The 18,982-nt window shown below is 35.9% G+C and overlaps 1 protein-coding gene across 1 annotated transcript in view; it reads right to left on the bottom strand.

Annotated features, from left to right (window-relative positions):
* Positions 1–13,218, bottom strand: part of LOC140167004 (uncharacterized) — a 99,825-nt gene extending 86,607 nt beyond the window's left edge. Inside the window, exons 1-5 of the mRNA XM_072190484.1 lie at positions 12,867–13,218; positions 10,225–10,445; positions 5,835–5,926; positions 4,114–4,257; positions 2,950–3,045 (exon numbers count right to left, since the gene is read on the bottom strand). Coding sequence (XP_072046585.1) covers positions 2,950–3,045; positions 4,114–4,257; positions 5,835–5,926; positions 10,225–10,316 — 424 coding nt within the window. The 5' untranslated portion in view covers positions 10,317–10,445; positions 12,867–13,218. The remainder of the gene's footprint in view (positions 1–2,949; positions 3,046–4,113; positions 4,258–5,834; positions 5,927–10,224; positions 10,446–12,866) is intronic.
* Positions 13,219–18,982: the final 5,764 nt, after the last annotated feature.

The following is an 18,982-nucleotide window of genomic DNA, read 5'->3' as shown; positions in this document are numbered from 1 at the left end:
AGGTCCTATAAATAACAAGTCTGACAAAAGACAACATTTATTTTTGTCCCAACTGACCCACTTTTGTCACATCAACACACCCACTTCTTAATGCTTATCAGGTTACAGAAAATCCCTTGGTATACAGGGTGTCACAGAAAATCCCTTGGTATACAGGGTGTCTCTGAATAAACTGTAATGTTCAAACATTTTGAGTATTTTAAAGCTGTAATGAAACAGAATTGGTCCTATGTTATCAAGCTAAAAAATATTTTTTGAATTTTGAAAATTGACCACTCTGTTCTTGAGTTATAATCCACAAGTGAAAATAATGTGAATTGAACCAAAGGCCTAAAAAATTGTCTGATTGGCGTAACCCGACCGACCCTAAAAGTAGGCCCAGCCCCAACTTTTTTTTTATTTTCTTGCAAAAAAAAAACCAACTTAAATTTAAAAAAAAAAAGAAGAAAAAAAGTTCCAAGGCCTTTATCAAATGCAATATACAGCTTTAAAAGTAAAAAAAAAATCCTACCTACCCCTTTATTTTTTTGTTATACCAAACAAACAATTTTTTAGGCCTAATTGGGTGCTGTACATTTATATTATTATGTGTACGTTGGGGCGGTGAATATTCAAAATGGTCTGCTAGAAATTGCTTGCCCCTCCTCCTTTGGCCATGCAAAAAAGTGTTTGGCCCCCTTTTTATCCTCTTTCGACTTTCCAAAAAAATCTTGCCCCCCTCCCTTTCACAGATGCCAGAGTTTGGGTAACTCAAATTTAAAGCCTTAAATTATCTAATCATGCGGCGTGCATGCACATACAATTGAGCAGATGTTTTGTATATTGGAATGTTTTCCAAACATGTTTCTACACCTTATTAGGGCAACCCCCCCTCCTTTTTGATCTGCCAAAAATTGCTTGGCCCCCCTCTTTTTAGCCTACCAACAAATCTTGGGGCCCCCTTCACCACCCCTAGGTGCACATAATTATTGCACCACCTTACAGATCATTGACTGTAATAATTCAAAAAATTCAAAAAGTATGCGAAAGCTGTCTTGCACAATTGCTTTTATTTAATCTCGTTTATAGTAGTCTATCAGAGACACCCTGTATAGCTTAAAATTATAATGCACATATGCTAGATGAAATTGTATTCCCCAAACCCAAAACACTCCCACCATATCAAGTTGGATGAAGGATTTTTGCTGAACCATGAAATGGTATCAGCCTCTATTAGTGTATGTTACTTACTTACTTACTTACTTTAGTTAAATTAAAACTGAGACAAACTTGATACAATCTTGCTTTCAACTTGCACAAACTATAATGTTAGGAAGTATTTAAAGCATGAAAAAAGCAAGTATTCCTTGACCTAGTATTTTCAAACAATAAAAAATTCAATCTTCTGATGAAGATATTCTCTTTTCTTATAAACAAATCATATTTGCCAAAAATATGTTGTATTTAATTCTGATTCCATATCACAGTATTGGTAAAATGTGTGCACCATTTCTTATCTCAGCTTATGTACATGTAAATGCAAACACCTTTCAGGGGCTTCACCTCTTCATGAGGGACCCTTGTCCCTGGACCCGAAGCTCTTATTGTTCTATGCACTTCAACTTTTCTATATTAAATTCTCCTACTTTCTACAACAAATCGACACCCCTGGTTTAAAAAAGGAAGGTTTTTATTTCAAACTCTAATTGTGACCCGCAGGTCAAATTGCTAGAATTGTACATTAAACACAACTAAACAGACACAATGCAATTTGCAGGCAGCAGCTTAATCAGCGCCAATATTGCAACATTGAAACAAACAACTATACCAACATCCAATCCAACCCAACCCCATCCCCCAGTAGGCAATGAGGATAAAGTGCCTTGCCCAAGGACACAACACGTTGGCACGACTGCGGGGCTCGAACTCACAACCTATGTATTATGAGTCGGGCGCCTTATCCACTCGGCCACACGTACTATAATGTTAGGAAGTATTTAAAGCATGAAAAAAGCAAGTATTCCTTGACCTAGTATTTTCAAACAATAAAAAATTCAATCTTCTGATGAAGATATTCTCTTTTCATTGTTAATATTGAAATGCTTGGTTATAAATAAATCATATTTGCCAAAAATATGTTGTATTTAATTCTGATTCCATATCACAGTATTGGTAAAATGTGTGCACCATTTCTTATCTCAGCTTATGTACATGTAAATGCAAACACCTTTTAGGGGCTTAACCTCTTCATGAGGGACCCTTGTCCCTGGACCCGAAGCTCTTATGCGCTGGAGCTATTGTTCTACGCACTTCAACTTTTCTATATTAAATTCTCCTACTTTCTACAACAAATCAACACCCGTGGTTGAAACAAAGGTAGTACCAAACAAAAATCATATTAATAAATCGAGATAAGTATAAAATAAAACTTCATTCTCCCTAGCACTTGCAGTGCACTGAAAGGAAAACTATTAGAACTGACTGTGTTCAAGCTCAACCAACTTTATTGAAATGGATATAAAAAGCTGGTTTAGGTGACAAAAATAATACCTGTTTTGGGTTGTTGTTTTTTTTACTTTTTGCCAAAATTCTGGGACCAGAATTTATTGATTTTGACTGAAATTCAGAACATTTTCAAAATATGTTTGCAAAACAATCATCAAATATTCATTTCAAGCTTTTGCCTTTTCGTTATATTTTAGGGTAATTTTAGCCTCCAGGGAAAAAATCAGAAAGACCACTTGAAAAGTCCACCCGTAAAACGGGCTTGTTTTTCATTACCTTACTTCAAAATACATTTTCAGAAATCTACCAACCAGTACTGAAATGTTTTTTGTAAACCGTATCTTTTCTCAAAATAAATTACTGAAATATTCAACATGAATTTCCAATGATCATAACAATATTGATATAAAAATTATTCAAATCCTTCCCTGTATAACGGGATGAATCTTGGCCACCTCCATTTACCTGTTTGACATGTTCTGCCCAGGAATCCATAGGGACACACACAGCGACCACCACTCCCACATTGGCCTGCATTCTCACAGGCTGGCTCACATAAATCTATACCAAAATGTAGGGAAAATGGAATCAGTGGTAAATGGCAGAGGAGTATTAACCACACACAATAAGTCATATCAGTTCGGGGGCACTCGTAATTCAAGGACGTCTCTGATTTCAAAGACAGGTCAGTGATTTCTCATACGTGGGTCTGTGATATTCGTTGGTGCGATTTAACTCTAAACTTGAGGATTAGATTCTTTTGGCAAAGGTCTCAATGTGAGGTTCAAAACACAATAGGAAATATTAAAGCCAAAATGTGTGATTTGCTCCACAGCGACACCCTTAATGTTTCTTAAATATCTACTTTTTGCATGATTTTAATACCCAATGGTGTGCTAAATTGCCATGTAAAAGACTAAGTCTGAAGTGCTTTAATTACAGTAAAATAATAATAACAGTTTTAATAATAAACCTGGAGATCTCTGGTCTTCACCGATCGAGTGATGACTGACACATCTCGTGCATGTGTATCATTGAATCAGTGACATATACACTATGTGTATATAGCTATTTATCATATGTCATATTTATACATCCCAGCTGCATTAAGCTAAATAACAATCGGCGAGCTAATACACAAATTAACAATAATTATAAGCGCTGGAATGAAATAGCACTTTTCTTCGTTTTACCTCATTTGTGGGCTCAAAATTAAAAGGGGACGTAATGTGATCAGTGAAATAAATAACATTTTGTGGGAAAAAAGAATCTGTATTCTTTATTGAAATTGCACCATTAATGCTTTAAGGTGGCCCCAACTACAAAGGTTTGTAAATACAATATAAAATAAATACAGAATATGTAAATAAAGTCAATAATGTGCAAATAACATATGACACAAACTATACAGAGCAGAAAAGGTGATACCCAGGAGGTGATAATACTCAATGGTGATTTCAAGCAGTTTGCTTTAAATTAAAGTGCACCCATATCTTAGAAATTGGGTACTTGAAGTGTATCAATTAAATGTTGGGCTACATAGGAGCTCTTGCAGCAGCCAAACAGCCAGGCACTGACATTTTGGCAACACTGATGGTAATTGCTAGTGATTCTATATAGATGACTTACCCCCATAAGGTGACAATCTACTTTCCACTCCGCCAGGCACCATGCTCCTTCTTGGGCAGCCTGACTTCGACAACTCACCATTAGGACAAGAACACACATTAGGTTTCATACAAAACCCATCTCCACAGTCTCGATCACATACAGCTGTGACATGAAAATGAAAAACAAAAGTAGGCCTACAAAATTAAAAAAACATCTGCTTGCTCGATGATCGATTTAGGCTAGAAAGTTCCAAAACAATGATTCTACATCTGGTTTTAATTGTAATTTCATCCAAATGAGAGAAAAATTGACAAAAGGCCAATAGAGATATACACTTCTTGCTGTGAGACATTTCCAGCAAGACATTTCTCATCCTGAATACAGGGTATATAGAAAATAATATGTAAACAATAATTTGTTGGTGTTTTAAAGTAATCTGACCAAATCTAGCATGTCCCTTATGGTATTCAACAATTGATTGAATATTGGAATTACAACTCCCATTCTGGTAAAACAAAACAATATTTTTTAATTCAAAAACATTATTATTTTTAATTATTCTGGAATTGGGAGTATAATCATGCAAAATGTACATGATCAGGGCCGGATTTACCTTTTGGGGGCCCTGGGCCAGGCCAAAATTTGGAGTCTCCAAACTAAACATGAGGAAGGCATGTGCACTTTTAATACATATCCTATAAGATCGTCAGTGACAATGGAAGCATTAAAATGCTGGAGGGAGGCGAGCATGCTGCGTACGAAGTGCGAAAGAAATTTCAATTTCAATTTTAGCCCAAAACGAAGGTGAATTTTGCTATATAAAGGGCCAGTGCATGCAAACAGCAAATTTTTTGCGCAATGTTACCATATTTGGGTCCAAAACATGGTGCTTTCTGGCTTAAAAGGAAGATACATAGGACAATTTTGGGGAACCCTAAATTATGGGGCCCTGGACCTGGGCACATCTGGCCCAATGGTAAATCTGGCCCTGTTGTTCATGATGGAGGCCCCTTTCTTTGGCCTACTTCTTCATACTATGGGAGATGTGGGTACATAGTCTGGGATGAACCTACATATTACATGGGCGATTACTCATTGTTCCCAAAGGCATCTCCCAGAAAGACTATTAAGGTAGCGCTCTGGGTAAGCAAACTCTTTCACTAATATTCTCAAAGTAGTAATCTCCTGTCATATGGTATAATATACTGGGCCAATCATGCACCACAAATATGGGATTTTACCCCAAATATGGTATCAATACAGTGAATCTTATTTTAATGTGAATACAGAATACTCATGTGATGTGTATTCTCCATAGCAAATATGCAGTTTGTACTCAATTTACTTTTGCAGTTATAACCACTTACGAGTATATTAATAATGACATTTTAGGGTAAAAATTAGGGAAATAAAGCATTTTCCAACCCTCAACAAATTCAGCTCATATTGAAAACTTTCACTTGGCCCAGCCCATGCTAAAAATTAGTCAGCATATCAAATTCTACAACTGTGCTAAATTTTAGCATTTGCTCAAAAGTGCATGAAAATTTCACCATACATGAGAACTCAAGATATAATTGTTAATTTGGGCCATCTAGGGACATTGTAACATGTTCACCCTATTAGGGGGAGGGGTGCCGGTGTAGTGCACCACACACCCATTGGCTACAGGTCTGTCATGAGATTTCATCCTCAGAAAGACAATGTATTAATTACATCACAGGTGGATCGATACTTACGTACAATACATTTATGTAGTCTTGGTTGTAATATCCATCCTGGGCAGCATTCCCTCCTCAATCCGAAACGTCCCGAATTACACACATTGGGTCTGATATAATATAAACAACATTATTATGAGTGGGACAAAGTTATGTGTGACCCTGTCAAGCCAAATTAGGACGATGTCATGGAAAAATAATTTAGATATTTACATTGTCTTTTTGATCAGTTTTAAAGGGATGTCAATGCCATCAAAATGTGACATCAGGCCGTATAAAATATGTTTTGGTTCTTGTCCCCTCCCTCCTCAATTTCTGGGATGTCAGATTTTGTTTTTACATTTTTCTAAATTTTGTAAACTTTGGAATATTTTAGGAAAACTTTATACAAATAAGTAAGTTTATTTATGGATCACTTCCAAAACTTTTTGTAGTAATCTCGGGGGTTTATCCTCAGAATCTCACATTAAAAAAAAACAACCTAGCTCCATCCCTCATCAATTCATGAAAATCCTCTGGACGAGAACCAAAATATAAATTTTATACCGTCTAAGAATCGTCCCGCATTACACATATTGTGTCTGAGTGGGAAAAAGTTATGTGTGACCCTGTCAAGCCAATTTAGGACAATGTCATGGAAAAATAATTTAGATATTCACAAAGAAGTGAAATGAGAGGAAAGAGAAGAGAAATGGTATCCCTCTGCATCATGCAAGTGTGACGCGCAGCCATATGTATACAGTTGGTGATGATCCATAGCAAGTTCCTCCTGACTGGTCTAGAGTTGCCCATGGGAAACTAATTCTGATAAACATAATTTAAGTAATAAATAATATAATGTGATAATATTAAACATTACAATATCACCATACCCCTGAACAAATTTTAATCTTTCCCCAGAGTAGCCAGTGCAAATAATATGTTGAAAAAAAACCCAGTGCATCTGGCCAGATTCGAAGTATTCCTAATACTAGCATGACGCTCTATTCATCCATACCCCTCCTCCTTTATAAATGGAAGGATATTGTGACCATACACTTCCATGTTTAAAGAACAACAACTGGTTCTTAAACATAAATGTTAAGTCTGAACCTACCATGTCCCATATCAGTCATCACTGTAGCCTATAGAGGAACCATGGATAATGTGAAGGGGACTGCATGACCGATAGCTTTTTGTCTAGATCCAGAAATAAACTGAAATATTAAGATATTTCCGCAACAAAACAGTTCCACCTGATCCCTTTTACATGTTTTAGCTACTAGTTGACAGCAGTGGGCTACATCCTTTATATATAATATTTTCAATAGTTGTAGGCAATTTCTTTATAAAAAGCTGACACAGGCCCTTTAAATCCAGAACAACATTAATTTACTCTATATGCCTTGGAATCAAATCTGAAGTTTATTGTCAACTTAAAAACAAGGAAAAATGTTTGAAATTGATACAGCTTGAACATTTGGCCACACAAACATTTACAACTAGCTAGGCCTATATATATATCTTCTTGATACACATCTCTGTGCTGAGTTCCCTTTAATTTGATGCTTGACATACATGTTTGCTTTCCTTTCCTTTTCCGTTTTTTGTTTCAGAACAAGGTGGGAGGGTAAGCATCTGCCATTTATATAGAGCAACCCTGGGATTACATAGGCCTATATGTACTACAAGTGCAACACTTCTTTTTATGACAAAGTTAAATAATTTAAGTACACTGCGCACAAAAAGTATCCATACACTTAAAACAAAAGCAATATCGCAAAGACCCTTAGAATCCTACATTACCAAATAAAGTAGTCAATAGATGGAGAAGTTTGTTCTGTGTATTTTGATACCTCATTCAGCACGGTGCGACTTTAGTTTCCAACTTAAACCAATTTGAATGAAAAAAGTGACAAAAGTTTATATAGACTTTTCACTCAAAATACGCTTTCATTATGACCACAGCGCATACCGTATTTCGTCAAATAAATGCCCCCGGGGGCGTTACATTTTCCCAAGGGTGGGGCGTTTATTCAAGGTCAATTTTAGAATGATAAAAAACGCTAACATGACGAAATATGAACTAGAAACACTGACTTCTGGCTCACTTCTGGGTTTCCAATCCAGATTTTCGCCAATTATTGACGCTATTATCGACTATGTGGGGAACTTGGTAAGCTTACTACACAAGATGGCATGGAAATATCGGCATTTTTGAAACAACTTGGTTGAAAAAAGTGGTGGGGCGTTTATTTGAGGGGGGGGCGACTATTTGACGAAATACGGTAAGTGTTGATCTGTCGCACTACATTGAGCTGTTACAAAAGCCAATAGAGCTGCATGAAGGAGGAAATATCCGAAATTTGTCACTTTTGAAACGCTCTACTTTCCCAATCTAATAGATATAACTTCATGGAATAAAGTCGCATTGTACAGAATGAGGTATAAAATTACCCATCTAATTGATTATTTTATTTGGTGAATTAAGTTCATTTTCTATAAGATATTACTTTTGTTTTAAGTGTACAGATACTTTTTGTGTGCAGTATAGCTCAATATTTTAGTGCAAACATGGAAGAAGAAGAACACCTCTACTCCCTTTTCAGCAAAGTTGGTACATTGATGGGCGGCTTTTAAGTTAAGACCAATTGGGTGCATTTTGACAAAAGTGCCCTAAAGCACCCAGTTTGTGCAAATTGTGGTGCTTTTTGTGAAAAATTGGTATACTGATGGGCTGCAATAAGCAACAAAATGCTATCTAAAGCTCTGTAGTATTTTCCATTCTGAACGAAGACCCCTCTGATTTTAGAGGCAAAATAGGGGCTATGACATTATTATTAGCTCTGTAGCATTTTCCATGCTGAACGAGGACCCCTCTGATTTTAGAGGCAAAATGGGGGCTATGACATTATTATGTGCCCAAGGGTAAAGATGAAATATCCAAATGATGTGCCAATCTTGTTCTCTACGCCATCAATGCTCTTACTCTATATAACTGTTGCAAGTGTAGCAAGCATACATTGCATACTTTAAATGTTCTCAAACCATTTTTCTAAGCCATTTTATTTTTGCTGAACCATGAAATGGTATCAGCTTATATTAGTGTATATTACTTACTTACTAACTTACTAACCAACCTTTTGGACTAATATGGACATATCTTTAAATGCCACTAAGGTAAGAACCCCCAAGTGGTGTCAAATGAAAGAGGAAGTAAAGAATATAATAAAAATATTTTCCCACCCAGTGGCGTACCGTGGCCGCTCCTATTTTTTCGCCCTTTTTTCTTTACTAATTCTTTTCCCGCCTCCTCTTCTTTTTCCCCGCCTTCTTTTTGCCCCCCTTCTTCTGCCGCCTTTGTTTTTGCCGCCCCTACTTTGACCCGGGGCTAGCGCCTAAAGCCCCCCCAAATAAAAATCGCGCATGCCACCAGGGTGGCACTCATAATAAGCCCTGGTTCAATATTCATATGGGTCCTTTTCATATCTCAAAATGCCAAGAAGGTATGTACCCTGAGTGGTGTCAAATGAAAGAGAACAAAGTAAAGAATATAATGAAAACAATTTCCCCACCAGGAGTCACACTCCTCATAAGACCTGGGTCACTATTTATATTTTGGGTCCTTTTCTTATCTGAAAATGTCAAGAAGGTATGACCCCTGAGTGGTATCAAATGAAAGAGAAAGAAGCAAAGAATGTATTAAAATTATTTTCCCCACTGGGGGTGACACTCCTCATAAGACCTGGGTCAATAATTCTATTTCTATTTTGGGTCCTTTTCCATATCTCGAAATCCCAAGAAGATTACGACCCGAATGGTGTCAAATCAAAGAAAAAAATGTAAACAATAGAATAAAAGTAATTTTCCTACCAGGGGTGACCCTCCACGTTAGACCTGGTCAATATTCATATTGTGGGTCCTTTTCATATCTTGAAATGTCAAGAAAATATGCCCCCTACCACCCACCACCCCCACCCCCCTGCGAGTATTTCAAGAAGATATGCCCCCACCTGAGTGGGGTCAAATGAAAAAGATAAAAAGTACAGAATATAATAAAAAATAATTTCCCCACCGGGTACTACTCCTCATATTAAAGACTGGTAAATATTCCTATTTTGGGATATCTCTATCTCGAAATGCCAAGGTGTGACCACCGGGTGACAGTGGTATACCACAATATACCGCCGAAGCCACATGGTTCAGCTATGGTGCGGTAACCACTCTAGTTATTTATATTAATAGCTGCAAAAACTGTTGTGCCAGAAAGGACTTGACACCCCCACTTTTGACCTGCCAAAAAGTTTTTGTTGTCCCAACCTTAAATATGACTCTCCTCCTAGGGCACATATAACGGGCACATAATCATTGCCCTTACCAATGTTACATAAAAAGAGATAAATTTGAGTAATATGCATATGCGACTTACCCCGATATCCGTTGTTGATGAGAAAGTTGAATTTGTACTGCTACCAGCAAACTCCCAAGAATCCAGTATAGACTACTCCAAGAACACTCCATGATCTGATGATGTTGCTGCTGCTGATACTGATGAAAATGCGCTGCTATTTCCCAAGTAATATGCCTATACTCATGCACATATAGGTCATCCAAATTGTTACATCCAGTGATCCGAGATCAGCAATATGCCTACACAAGTTTTGTGAGAATGAGAAAAACAAATAATTTCCTCAAAAGACAAGAGTATATCTCAACAATTACTAATGCACATGTGTAATGTCTTTATCATGTTTTGTTCATTTATTCACAACAAAAACCTGACAACTCTCAAGTTCTAAAACACTTTTCAGAAAAGCCAAAACCAACACATTTTAAAGCTCTGAAAATCTTTTAAAACAAATAAAAACAAGTAAAAATAGACTTTCAGTCTAGATAGTCTGAGTTCCACATTCAAAGAAAAAACAAAATAATATGACAAAGAAGATAAAGCACCTGAGATTAGATAACATGCATTTTTGTGAGCCTAGCTGCAGGCACTGCCGGGATGCCGGTATTGTGACTGACTACGCAGGAACTCTGACTGGGGCAGAGGATGCTAAACTTCCTAAACAACACAAAACCTTTATGAGTTGACATCATTTATAGAATTCCTTCATTTTGAACAAATTGGGCTATTCCAGTTGAAATTGATACACCCCTATGGAAAACAAGACTTTAATCTCATGCACAGGGGTGTAGATTCCAATTTACACTCCTTGAGTGGAAGATTAAGGGTATGTCTTCCATAGGGGTGTATACTTATAGATTTCAATTGGAATTGTTCAATTCCAATAAGGGGAGAAAACAAGTTTAGCAAGTGACATTTAACTGTTTTGAGTATATGCATGACTTGTATAATTGACATTTATGACTAGAAATAATGAGAGAAATCAATGACTTCCTAATACTGTAGTCACAGTGTGAAGTGTTTGTAAGATCAAAGTAATAGGACTATGCCAAAAATTATGATCTATATAATAACTGTTTTACAAGGGTTATATTTACCACCATAAATAATGAAAATGTTGACTACTTGTCACTTCAAAAAAGTACACTCAGAAAGCAATTCAACATTAGGGACTGTTCACAAACACTGTTAGGGGGGCCCTGATGCAAAAAGTTTTGACCCTCCTAAGGGGGGCTGAAAAAATGACCACAAATTTTCCTGGGAAAATTGAGTTTATATGCTTTTCTATGGGGTTGACCCATATTTTCATGTCAAAAAGGAGGGCCCTAAAATTTTGAGGTCTGAAAAAGGGGGGGGGGAGGGGGGCTGAACAATTTGTGTGATATATTTTTTGTCACCAGGCCCCCCAACAAGTGTTTGTGAACGGTCCCTTAGCAAAAATACTTACACGTGTACAGATCCAGTGGTCAACTTGCACATAAAATACTGTAAAGCCACTTAATTTCGCTAGGGATTTAATTTGGCTAATTTGGCTAAAAGCCTTAATCCGCTAAATTAACTACCTGCAAATTTGACAATTTTAAATTGAATTGTAAACATTGAATTGCTGGATTAGTGAAATTTAATACCCACGAAAATGATGGTCATTGGCAATTAGCGAATTTAAGTACTAGCGAAATTAAATAACTTTAAAGTAGTGTCACATAAACTCATGATAAACTACACAGTATGCAGGGGCATAACAATTTGGGTGGGGAGGGGGTGATTCTGGACAAAGTGGACTTCCAGTACTACAAGGTCCAAAATACAGGCAAGATTGATGTGTTAATTTATTGTGTTCTTTAAAAATGATACCTGCAAATAAAATTTCACCAGTTCAAAAGACTTTTCTTTGTTCACTATTCAACAGAGCCTTTTCTACACACACTGTTTAGCCCTAAAAAGTTTGTATTGCCTTTTTCCTAACAAACCAAAAATTTAAAAAATAGGGTCAAGTTTTTAGGTGTTTTGTTTTTGTCACACCGAATCCTCATGTATTTTTTTTTAAAGTAAACTGACAGATTGACAGACCTCGACTTTGGAGCTTTAAGTGCACTCAATACAAACTTTTTTTAGCTTTTCTTAGGCCTAATGTCCCTGACAGCATATAAATAGTGAATGGCAGCATATAATCAAACAATAAAAATAAAAAGATGAATTAAAAATTAAAAAAGGTAACAATACATGCAACAACACATGCAATTAGCCATAAACAGAAGAACAGTTGATGACAATCAATTTGACATCAAGTGCATATAACTGATAAATTGCATACATTTTGTGCACAAATTGCTCCACTTGATATTTAATCAAGCCATGCCGAATAATGAACACATTGCAAAATAAAATAACACCAATTACAAAATTCTTTTAACTGGATACAGGCGTGAGAATACATTTCAATAAAACAAGACATTTATGAAGAAATGAAAAAGTGTGTAAAATATGGCAAAAATGTTCAAAACGGCCTAAAAAGAAATGAAAACTTGGGAAATTTGGAAAAAAAACACCAAGAATTCCTTTTTAAAAAGGACTGAATTTTCATGCCTGCAGATATCTATATATATCAGCTTTTATCTCTGATAAATTATGCAGAGAAATAGTAAACTATATTCCATACTTACCCTCTTCACTTCTGGAGTCTCAGTGGTTTCTCATCAGCTGCAAAATTTGACTATCAACTTGGTTACCACTCCTATGTCCCGGTCCTATGTCCAATATGGAAGTTACCCTTCTGCACTTTTTCATTGAGTAACCAAAGTTTGAACTTGGAAAAAATCTGATCTCAATTCATTTGAGCCTGATTTGAGCAACTACTTCCAATAAAAACTTAATACAGCCACCTCTGATTTGGCTTCAGAGGACAGGTGCAAATACAGTACATTAAATCTCAGTTCCTCTCTTGTTAAATTCTTCTGCTGCACTGTGTTGTTTCATACAAATGATAAAGCAGTTTGAACTACACTGACCTCAACAAAACTTCCTCCACATTATTCAAATGTCCCAGTTTGGTTATAACATTATTTTGTCTCTAGAATCTACTAATTTATACTAAATATATTGGCAGCTGAATACAGGGGGAGGGTGAGTCTCATGGCTGCCCTCTGTCCATTATTAACAAGCCCACCATGCCTATTACAAGTTTAAGGCATTCATCATAGTGTGGGGGTATTAAAATACCTTGGGACTCACAGCTCACACCTACTTGTGGGTTGATACCTGCAGTCCTTTTTGCTGAACCATGAAATGGTATCAGCCTACATGATCATACCTACTTCCTTACAGACTGACTAACCATTTGGTCTAAAATGGGCATATCTCAAACTTTCACTAAAAGTTGACCCCGCGAATGGTGTCAAATGAAAGTGAAAAAAATGGAGAATATAATAAAAATATTTTCCCACCCGGGGTGGCACTCATAATAAGCCCTGGGTCAATATTCATATGGGTCCTTTTTACATCTCAAAATGCCAAGAAGGTATGTACCCCTGAGTGGTGTCAAATGAAAGAGAACAAAGTAAAGAATATAATATAAATAATTTCCCCTCCGGGGGTCACACTCCTCATAAGACACAGGTCAATTTTCCTATTTTGGATCCTTTTCATATCTCAAAATATCAAGAAGGTGTGACCCCCTGAGTGGTGTCAAATGAAAGACAAAATAGTAAAGAATATAACTGAAATAATTTCCCAATCTGGGGTGACCGTAGACTAGACCTGGGTCAATATTCATAATTGTGGGTTCTTTTCATATATCTTGAACTGCCAAGAAAATGTGAATAAAAATAATTTCCCCACCGGGGGTGATACTGCCTATAAGACTTTGGTCAATATTCCTATTTGGGTCCTTTTCACATACCCCAAGAAGGTATGAACCCCAAGTGACAAATGGTATATCACAATATACTGCCAAAGCCTCATGGTTCAGCTTTGGTGTGGTAACCGCTCTAGTTTTTTCCTGTATCAATTTTACTCCTTTTCTGACACTAATATTAAAGTAAAGAATAAATTTCCAATACTGCAAGAAAAAAGTATGTGCAAAGCTGTAGCTAGGGGGTGCGACACCCCAGCCCCCAAAATGCCAATCTGAAAAAAAAAATCAATCAAGCAATAAACCTGAAAATCAGCCTTTTCTAGATGGAAAAAAATATAAAAGGTCCACTTTTTTCGAGAAACATTGAAAACAACCCTTTTTTGAAGGAAAAAATTCACAAAAATTCCACTTTTTAGCTCTCTGCACCCAACCCTAAATCCTGGCCTGGGATATGGCAAGCCTTCCTTTTGTGTTATTCTTTCCCATCTACTTGATTCATTTCCAATGTCATCATCCCTGTCCTTCCCTCCTCCATCTTTATTCATTACTTTCTTCCTTTCTTTCCTTCTTTCTTTCTAATATCCTTCCTTCCCTGAATTCTTTTTTGCCATAAAATCTTGATTTTTTGTTGTTTCATCCTCTTTCTTTCCTTCTTTTGTTCTTTCTTCCCTCCAAGTTTGACCCCTCTGTTATTTCAAGACTTCTTTCTTCCATTCTTTATTTATCCCTTTTTCCTTGTTTCTTCTGTCTGTCCATGTTCTTATGAGCATGAACATACTCTATGTGGCAGCTATTTTTCTCTGAAAAGTACAAATTTATGAACCTTATATTTGACAGTGAATTGTACAGCAACTGGATTATGTATTACATGATTTACACTTTCTGATCAAATTTGCCCACACACTTTAAACTGAAAACTGAAACTCTTCTGTTTTCAATTGGAACAAAGTGGAACTAATTTTGCAAACATCTGAAACATTCTACAAGTGAATATGTATTAACCATATGGAAAGATATGGGTATAGTGTTAAATATAAAGCAAAAAAAACATGGAATTATTCATGAATGATGTACTTTTGTTTAACATGGTGTCAAAGATGAATGTTTTCACACATTTTAAACTGCAATTTAATTCTCTCCTCACAGGTGTCAACTTCAGTTGAGAAGTTTCAAACTATTTTTTTTAAATTGGACAATTTCAGATTTGTTCATTGTACATTTGTATGACCATATTTGGAATCAATACAAACAAGCTAGTAGTATTGGTTCAGTGGTTCTTAAGATATTTAATATCTAAAGACTTTGTTGAAGCCCATGGCTAGCATGCAGAGCATTAATTTACAAGCATATTCTAACACATTCTTTGCTTATTATGTTCCTACTATATGAAAACAAAATTAATGTGGGTAGTGAAATCGGATAGCAACGTTTGCACAGTATTTTTTCAAATTACATTCTGAATATGAGGAATATCCTTCTGACATCAAATAATTTCAATTATTTTTTAATTTGCAATATAATACAAATTTTATGGCAAATTATTAAAAATTGATATTTTTGACATTTAACCATTTTTTTCAATACATTGTATTGAAGATATACATTTTATTCCCAAAAATACATACATTTTTTTAGGTCTTTCGGGAAAAAAATGTATATCTTCAATTTGTATTATATCAGGAATCTAAAAATTATTTATTATCAGAAGGACACTTTTCATATTCAGAATGCAATTTGATGTGTCTAATGTGCTCTCATGTCCCATGAAAAATACTGCAAACGTTGCTATCTGAGAATTACTGCTAATTAATTATTGCAATTTGTTGTTGTAACATGTTCATAATAAACATGAATATAGTTATTAATGTTCTCCAGCAATGACAGTGACATTTGATATCAGTGCTCTTAATTTCCATAAGTTTATTTTGATCTGTTATTATGTACGCCTAAATACAATAACAAAAGACAGACACTTTTTTCCCACAGATCGGGAGGAGTGACAACCGGGAGATCAATATGGAACAATTGCTTCTACTTTAAAACTGAAACTTCCATTTTTTCCCTAAATTTTGGCACAATTATTTCCCCAGTTACCGTCTACAAATGAAGGCCTTCCGGATGCTGAACATTAATTTTTCAAGTTCTTATTCTATTTTTTTCTACTATGACTCACGTTCAGACAAAAATTAAAACATGGTTTTATTTCTATATGCTTCACTTTCTCATGTTCTTGATGAAATTGAAACAATTTGTTCAGCTTTTCTCAATCGTAAACTGTTATTCCTGAATAAATGGTTGCATGGGGCAACTTTCCAGCAAACACAAAATGTTTGACAGACGTTTTATTATTGGGTTAGGCCTATATAAAAGGTATAAAATGTTTTATAACATTCCAAAACATTTTTGAAAACTTGATGCAAAACATTCCAACAAACATCAATAAATCATCAAAAAAAGTACTGATATATGGGGGTTTTCAACAAAAGCAGTTTTGGCGGGATGCTTGGGTAGGATGAGCATCCCGTCAAAAACTGCTTTTGTTGAAAAACCCCTTATATCAGTGATTTTTTTGATGATATTTTGATGTGTTCTCAAAATGGCTCAAGTGGATGTAAGGGGTTTTGCAACAAAGCTCTCCATTTATAAAACATTTTCACAACCTTCATAACCCAACATTTGAATGTTATTAAGATGTTTTTAATAAAAACAAAACATATTTTTAACACGTTTATAACATTTTAAGAACAATTTAGTGTTTGCTCGGTTAACACAAATGACCCTACATGCATAAAAACACAGAAATACCTTTGATTTTGGACCATGCAGCTCCAAAAGCCCCCAAATTGTGCCAAAAGAGTGTGCTAAAACACCTTGATTTCAGTTCTAAAGACCAGAAAGCCATGAAAGACCCTAGATTCTATCTGACCATGACAAAAATGTGTACTATATGTGTAACTTTTCTTTCCCCTTGCTGTAACATTTTCCATGATAAGTAACATTAAAATAATCCTCTATGATCTCGGAAGCCCTGGTTAATACTTAGGCCTATGTCAGGCTGTGAAATGTCACAAACTATGGACCAAAATGCCAATCACTAGCAGATGATATAAAGAACTAATAAAACATCCTCCGGACAGTGTCAAATTTGCCTCAAATGTTTGGCCTAAAAAGATAATGTCTTAATTTTGATGGGGGAGTAGGGGTAGCAAAATCACAACTTCCAAGATTTGGGGTGGGAGGGGGAATCTCATCCCCTGATGCTGCCACTACCACCAAAGTATTTAAAGTCAAATAATTATTTAATATAAAAACATTGTTTCACTCTTTTTGTTGCAGGGAGTACATAATAGCTCACAATTATGAAAAACTGAAGATACAGGTCCCAAATAAATTACCACCATTCATGTTTAGTTAACCCTAACTCTACAAAATCTTACAAAGAAAACCACTACGCCTGCAAGCAATCCACGTGATGACATGGCGCAATCAGCCCAAGCCATACATAAGCACAGAATTGCTGGCCGGGCCAGCCCCCTGTGGCTACCAGTCAATGATCTTGTACTTGGCACCCGAGGGGTATAAACTTCACATCCCAGGTTTGAAGTAACTTCTTTGTTCATCGTCTCTCCTTTTTCGTTCCTTTCCATTCCATTAGCCAAAAACCACGTTTAGCGTTAGGGCTAAAGGGACACTGTTACCATAATCATGCATATATGCCTACACGCTTTGTCTTCTCTCAATCTGCCAGGTCCTTTTCCTTGATTTGTACTAAAGAGTTGTGGCACAGGTTGTGGCAGGCACCAGGACATTTAGCCCCCCCCCCCTTCCCTCACACACACCTTTGGGGCTTTGCCCTCCAGTTTTGTCTAAACAAGAAATCCAAAGAAAGTTGAATAAAGTATCAATTTACAATATATCCCAGTCAGCTGCAAATTACAGATGTTTGCCCCCCCAACCCCCATAATCAGTTGAGAGCTGTTGAGAAAACCTTCACTCACTCTTTTCACTCCAATTAACATAGGAGTGAATGAGACCTGAACTAGTTAAATTCAATCATGTTTTTTGCAGAACACTAATAATATAGAACAGATCACTCAAAGTTACATTCAGGAAGTATTTTGTTGTACATTGTGAAATGTAACAGACCTGCCATGGAATATCATGATTGATATTTCCCTATAGCCCATGTATTATGTCATGTATGCATGAATAGCGTGTAAAATATAAATCGGGGATTAATAAAAATAATAAATATCTCAGGCTCTTCAAAAGCACAAACTTGGGTCTGTTTCACAACACATCAAACCCCTCCCGGATCAAACCTCAATTTTTAATCTGATTTTGTGATAAAGCAGTCTTCCATGACAAAATAAAACCCAACCATATTCTGCATTTTTGATATTTTGCAGAAACATATTTATGTTTTAATTTGTTTCCTTAAATTTTAAACTAATTATTTAATTAAAATTGAACTAATTGCTTTTAAGGCTTCAAAATAGCTTTATCAATTTCAATAATCAATTGACAACTATTTTTTCTCCCAAAATGTCAGTTGCCACTCTTTTGCACTGGTTTGTTATTTTTGCACTCTAACCAGTCCGGTCCGACTGCCTGATCAGGAAATACTGCCGAATCAGGCAGCATGTTGCCGAGTTCGGCAACACAGGCTTTGGTAACCCTTCCGAATTTGACAGACTAAGGACTAAATTGTTCATGGTGATTTTATAAAAGATCGGGGGAAATTTTACTTTGACACACATGAGCTACATGTAAGTTGACAATTTTTCACCGGCGAAAAAAATTCCACCGGGAAAAATAATTGAAATAACAAAACAATTTCTAACGGTTTTTTAAAAATTTGATTAAAATATGCAAATTAACTTTATTTTAACTCAAATTGATGAAAAATTACTACTAATTGTACAT

This window comes from Amphiura filiformis, chromosome 12, assembly GCF_039555335.1.
Source record: "Amphiura filiformis chromosome 12, Afil_fr2py, whole genome shotgun sequence".
Classification (NCBI taxonomy): domain Eukaryota; kingdom Metazoa; phylum Echinodermata; class Ophiuroidea; order Amphilepidida; family Amphiuridae; genus Amphiura; species Amphiura filiformis.
Note: the sequence above shows the minus strand (reverse complement) of the source record. Positions and strands in the feature narration are given on the sequence as shown.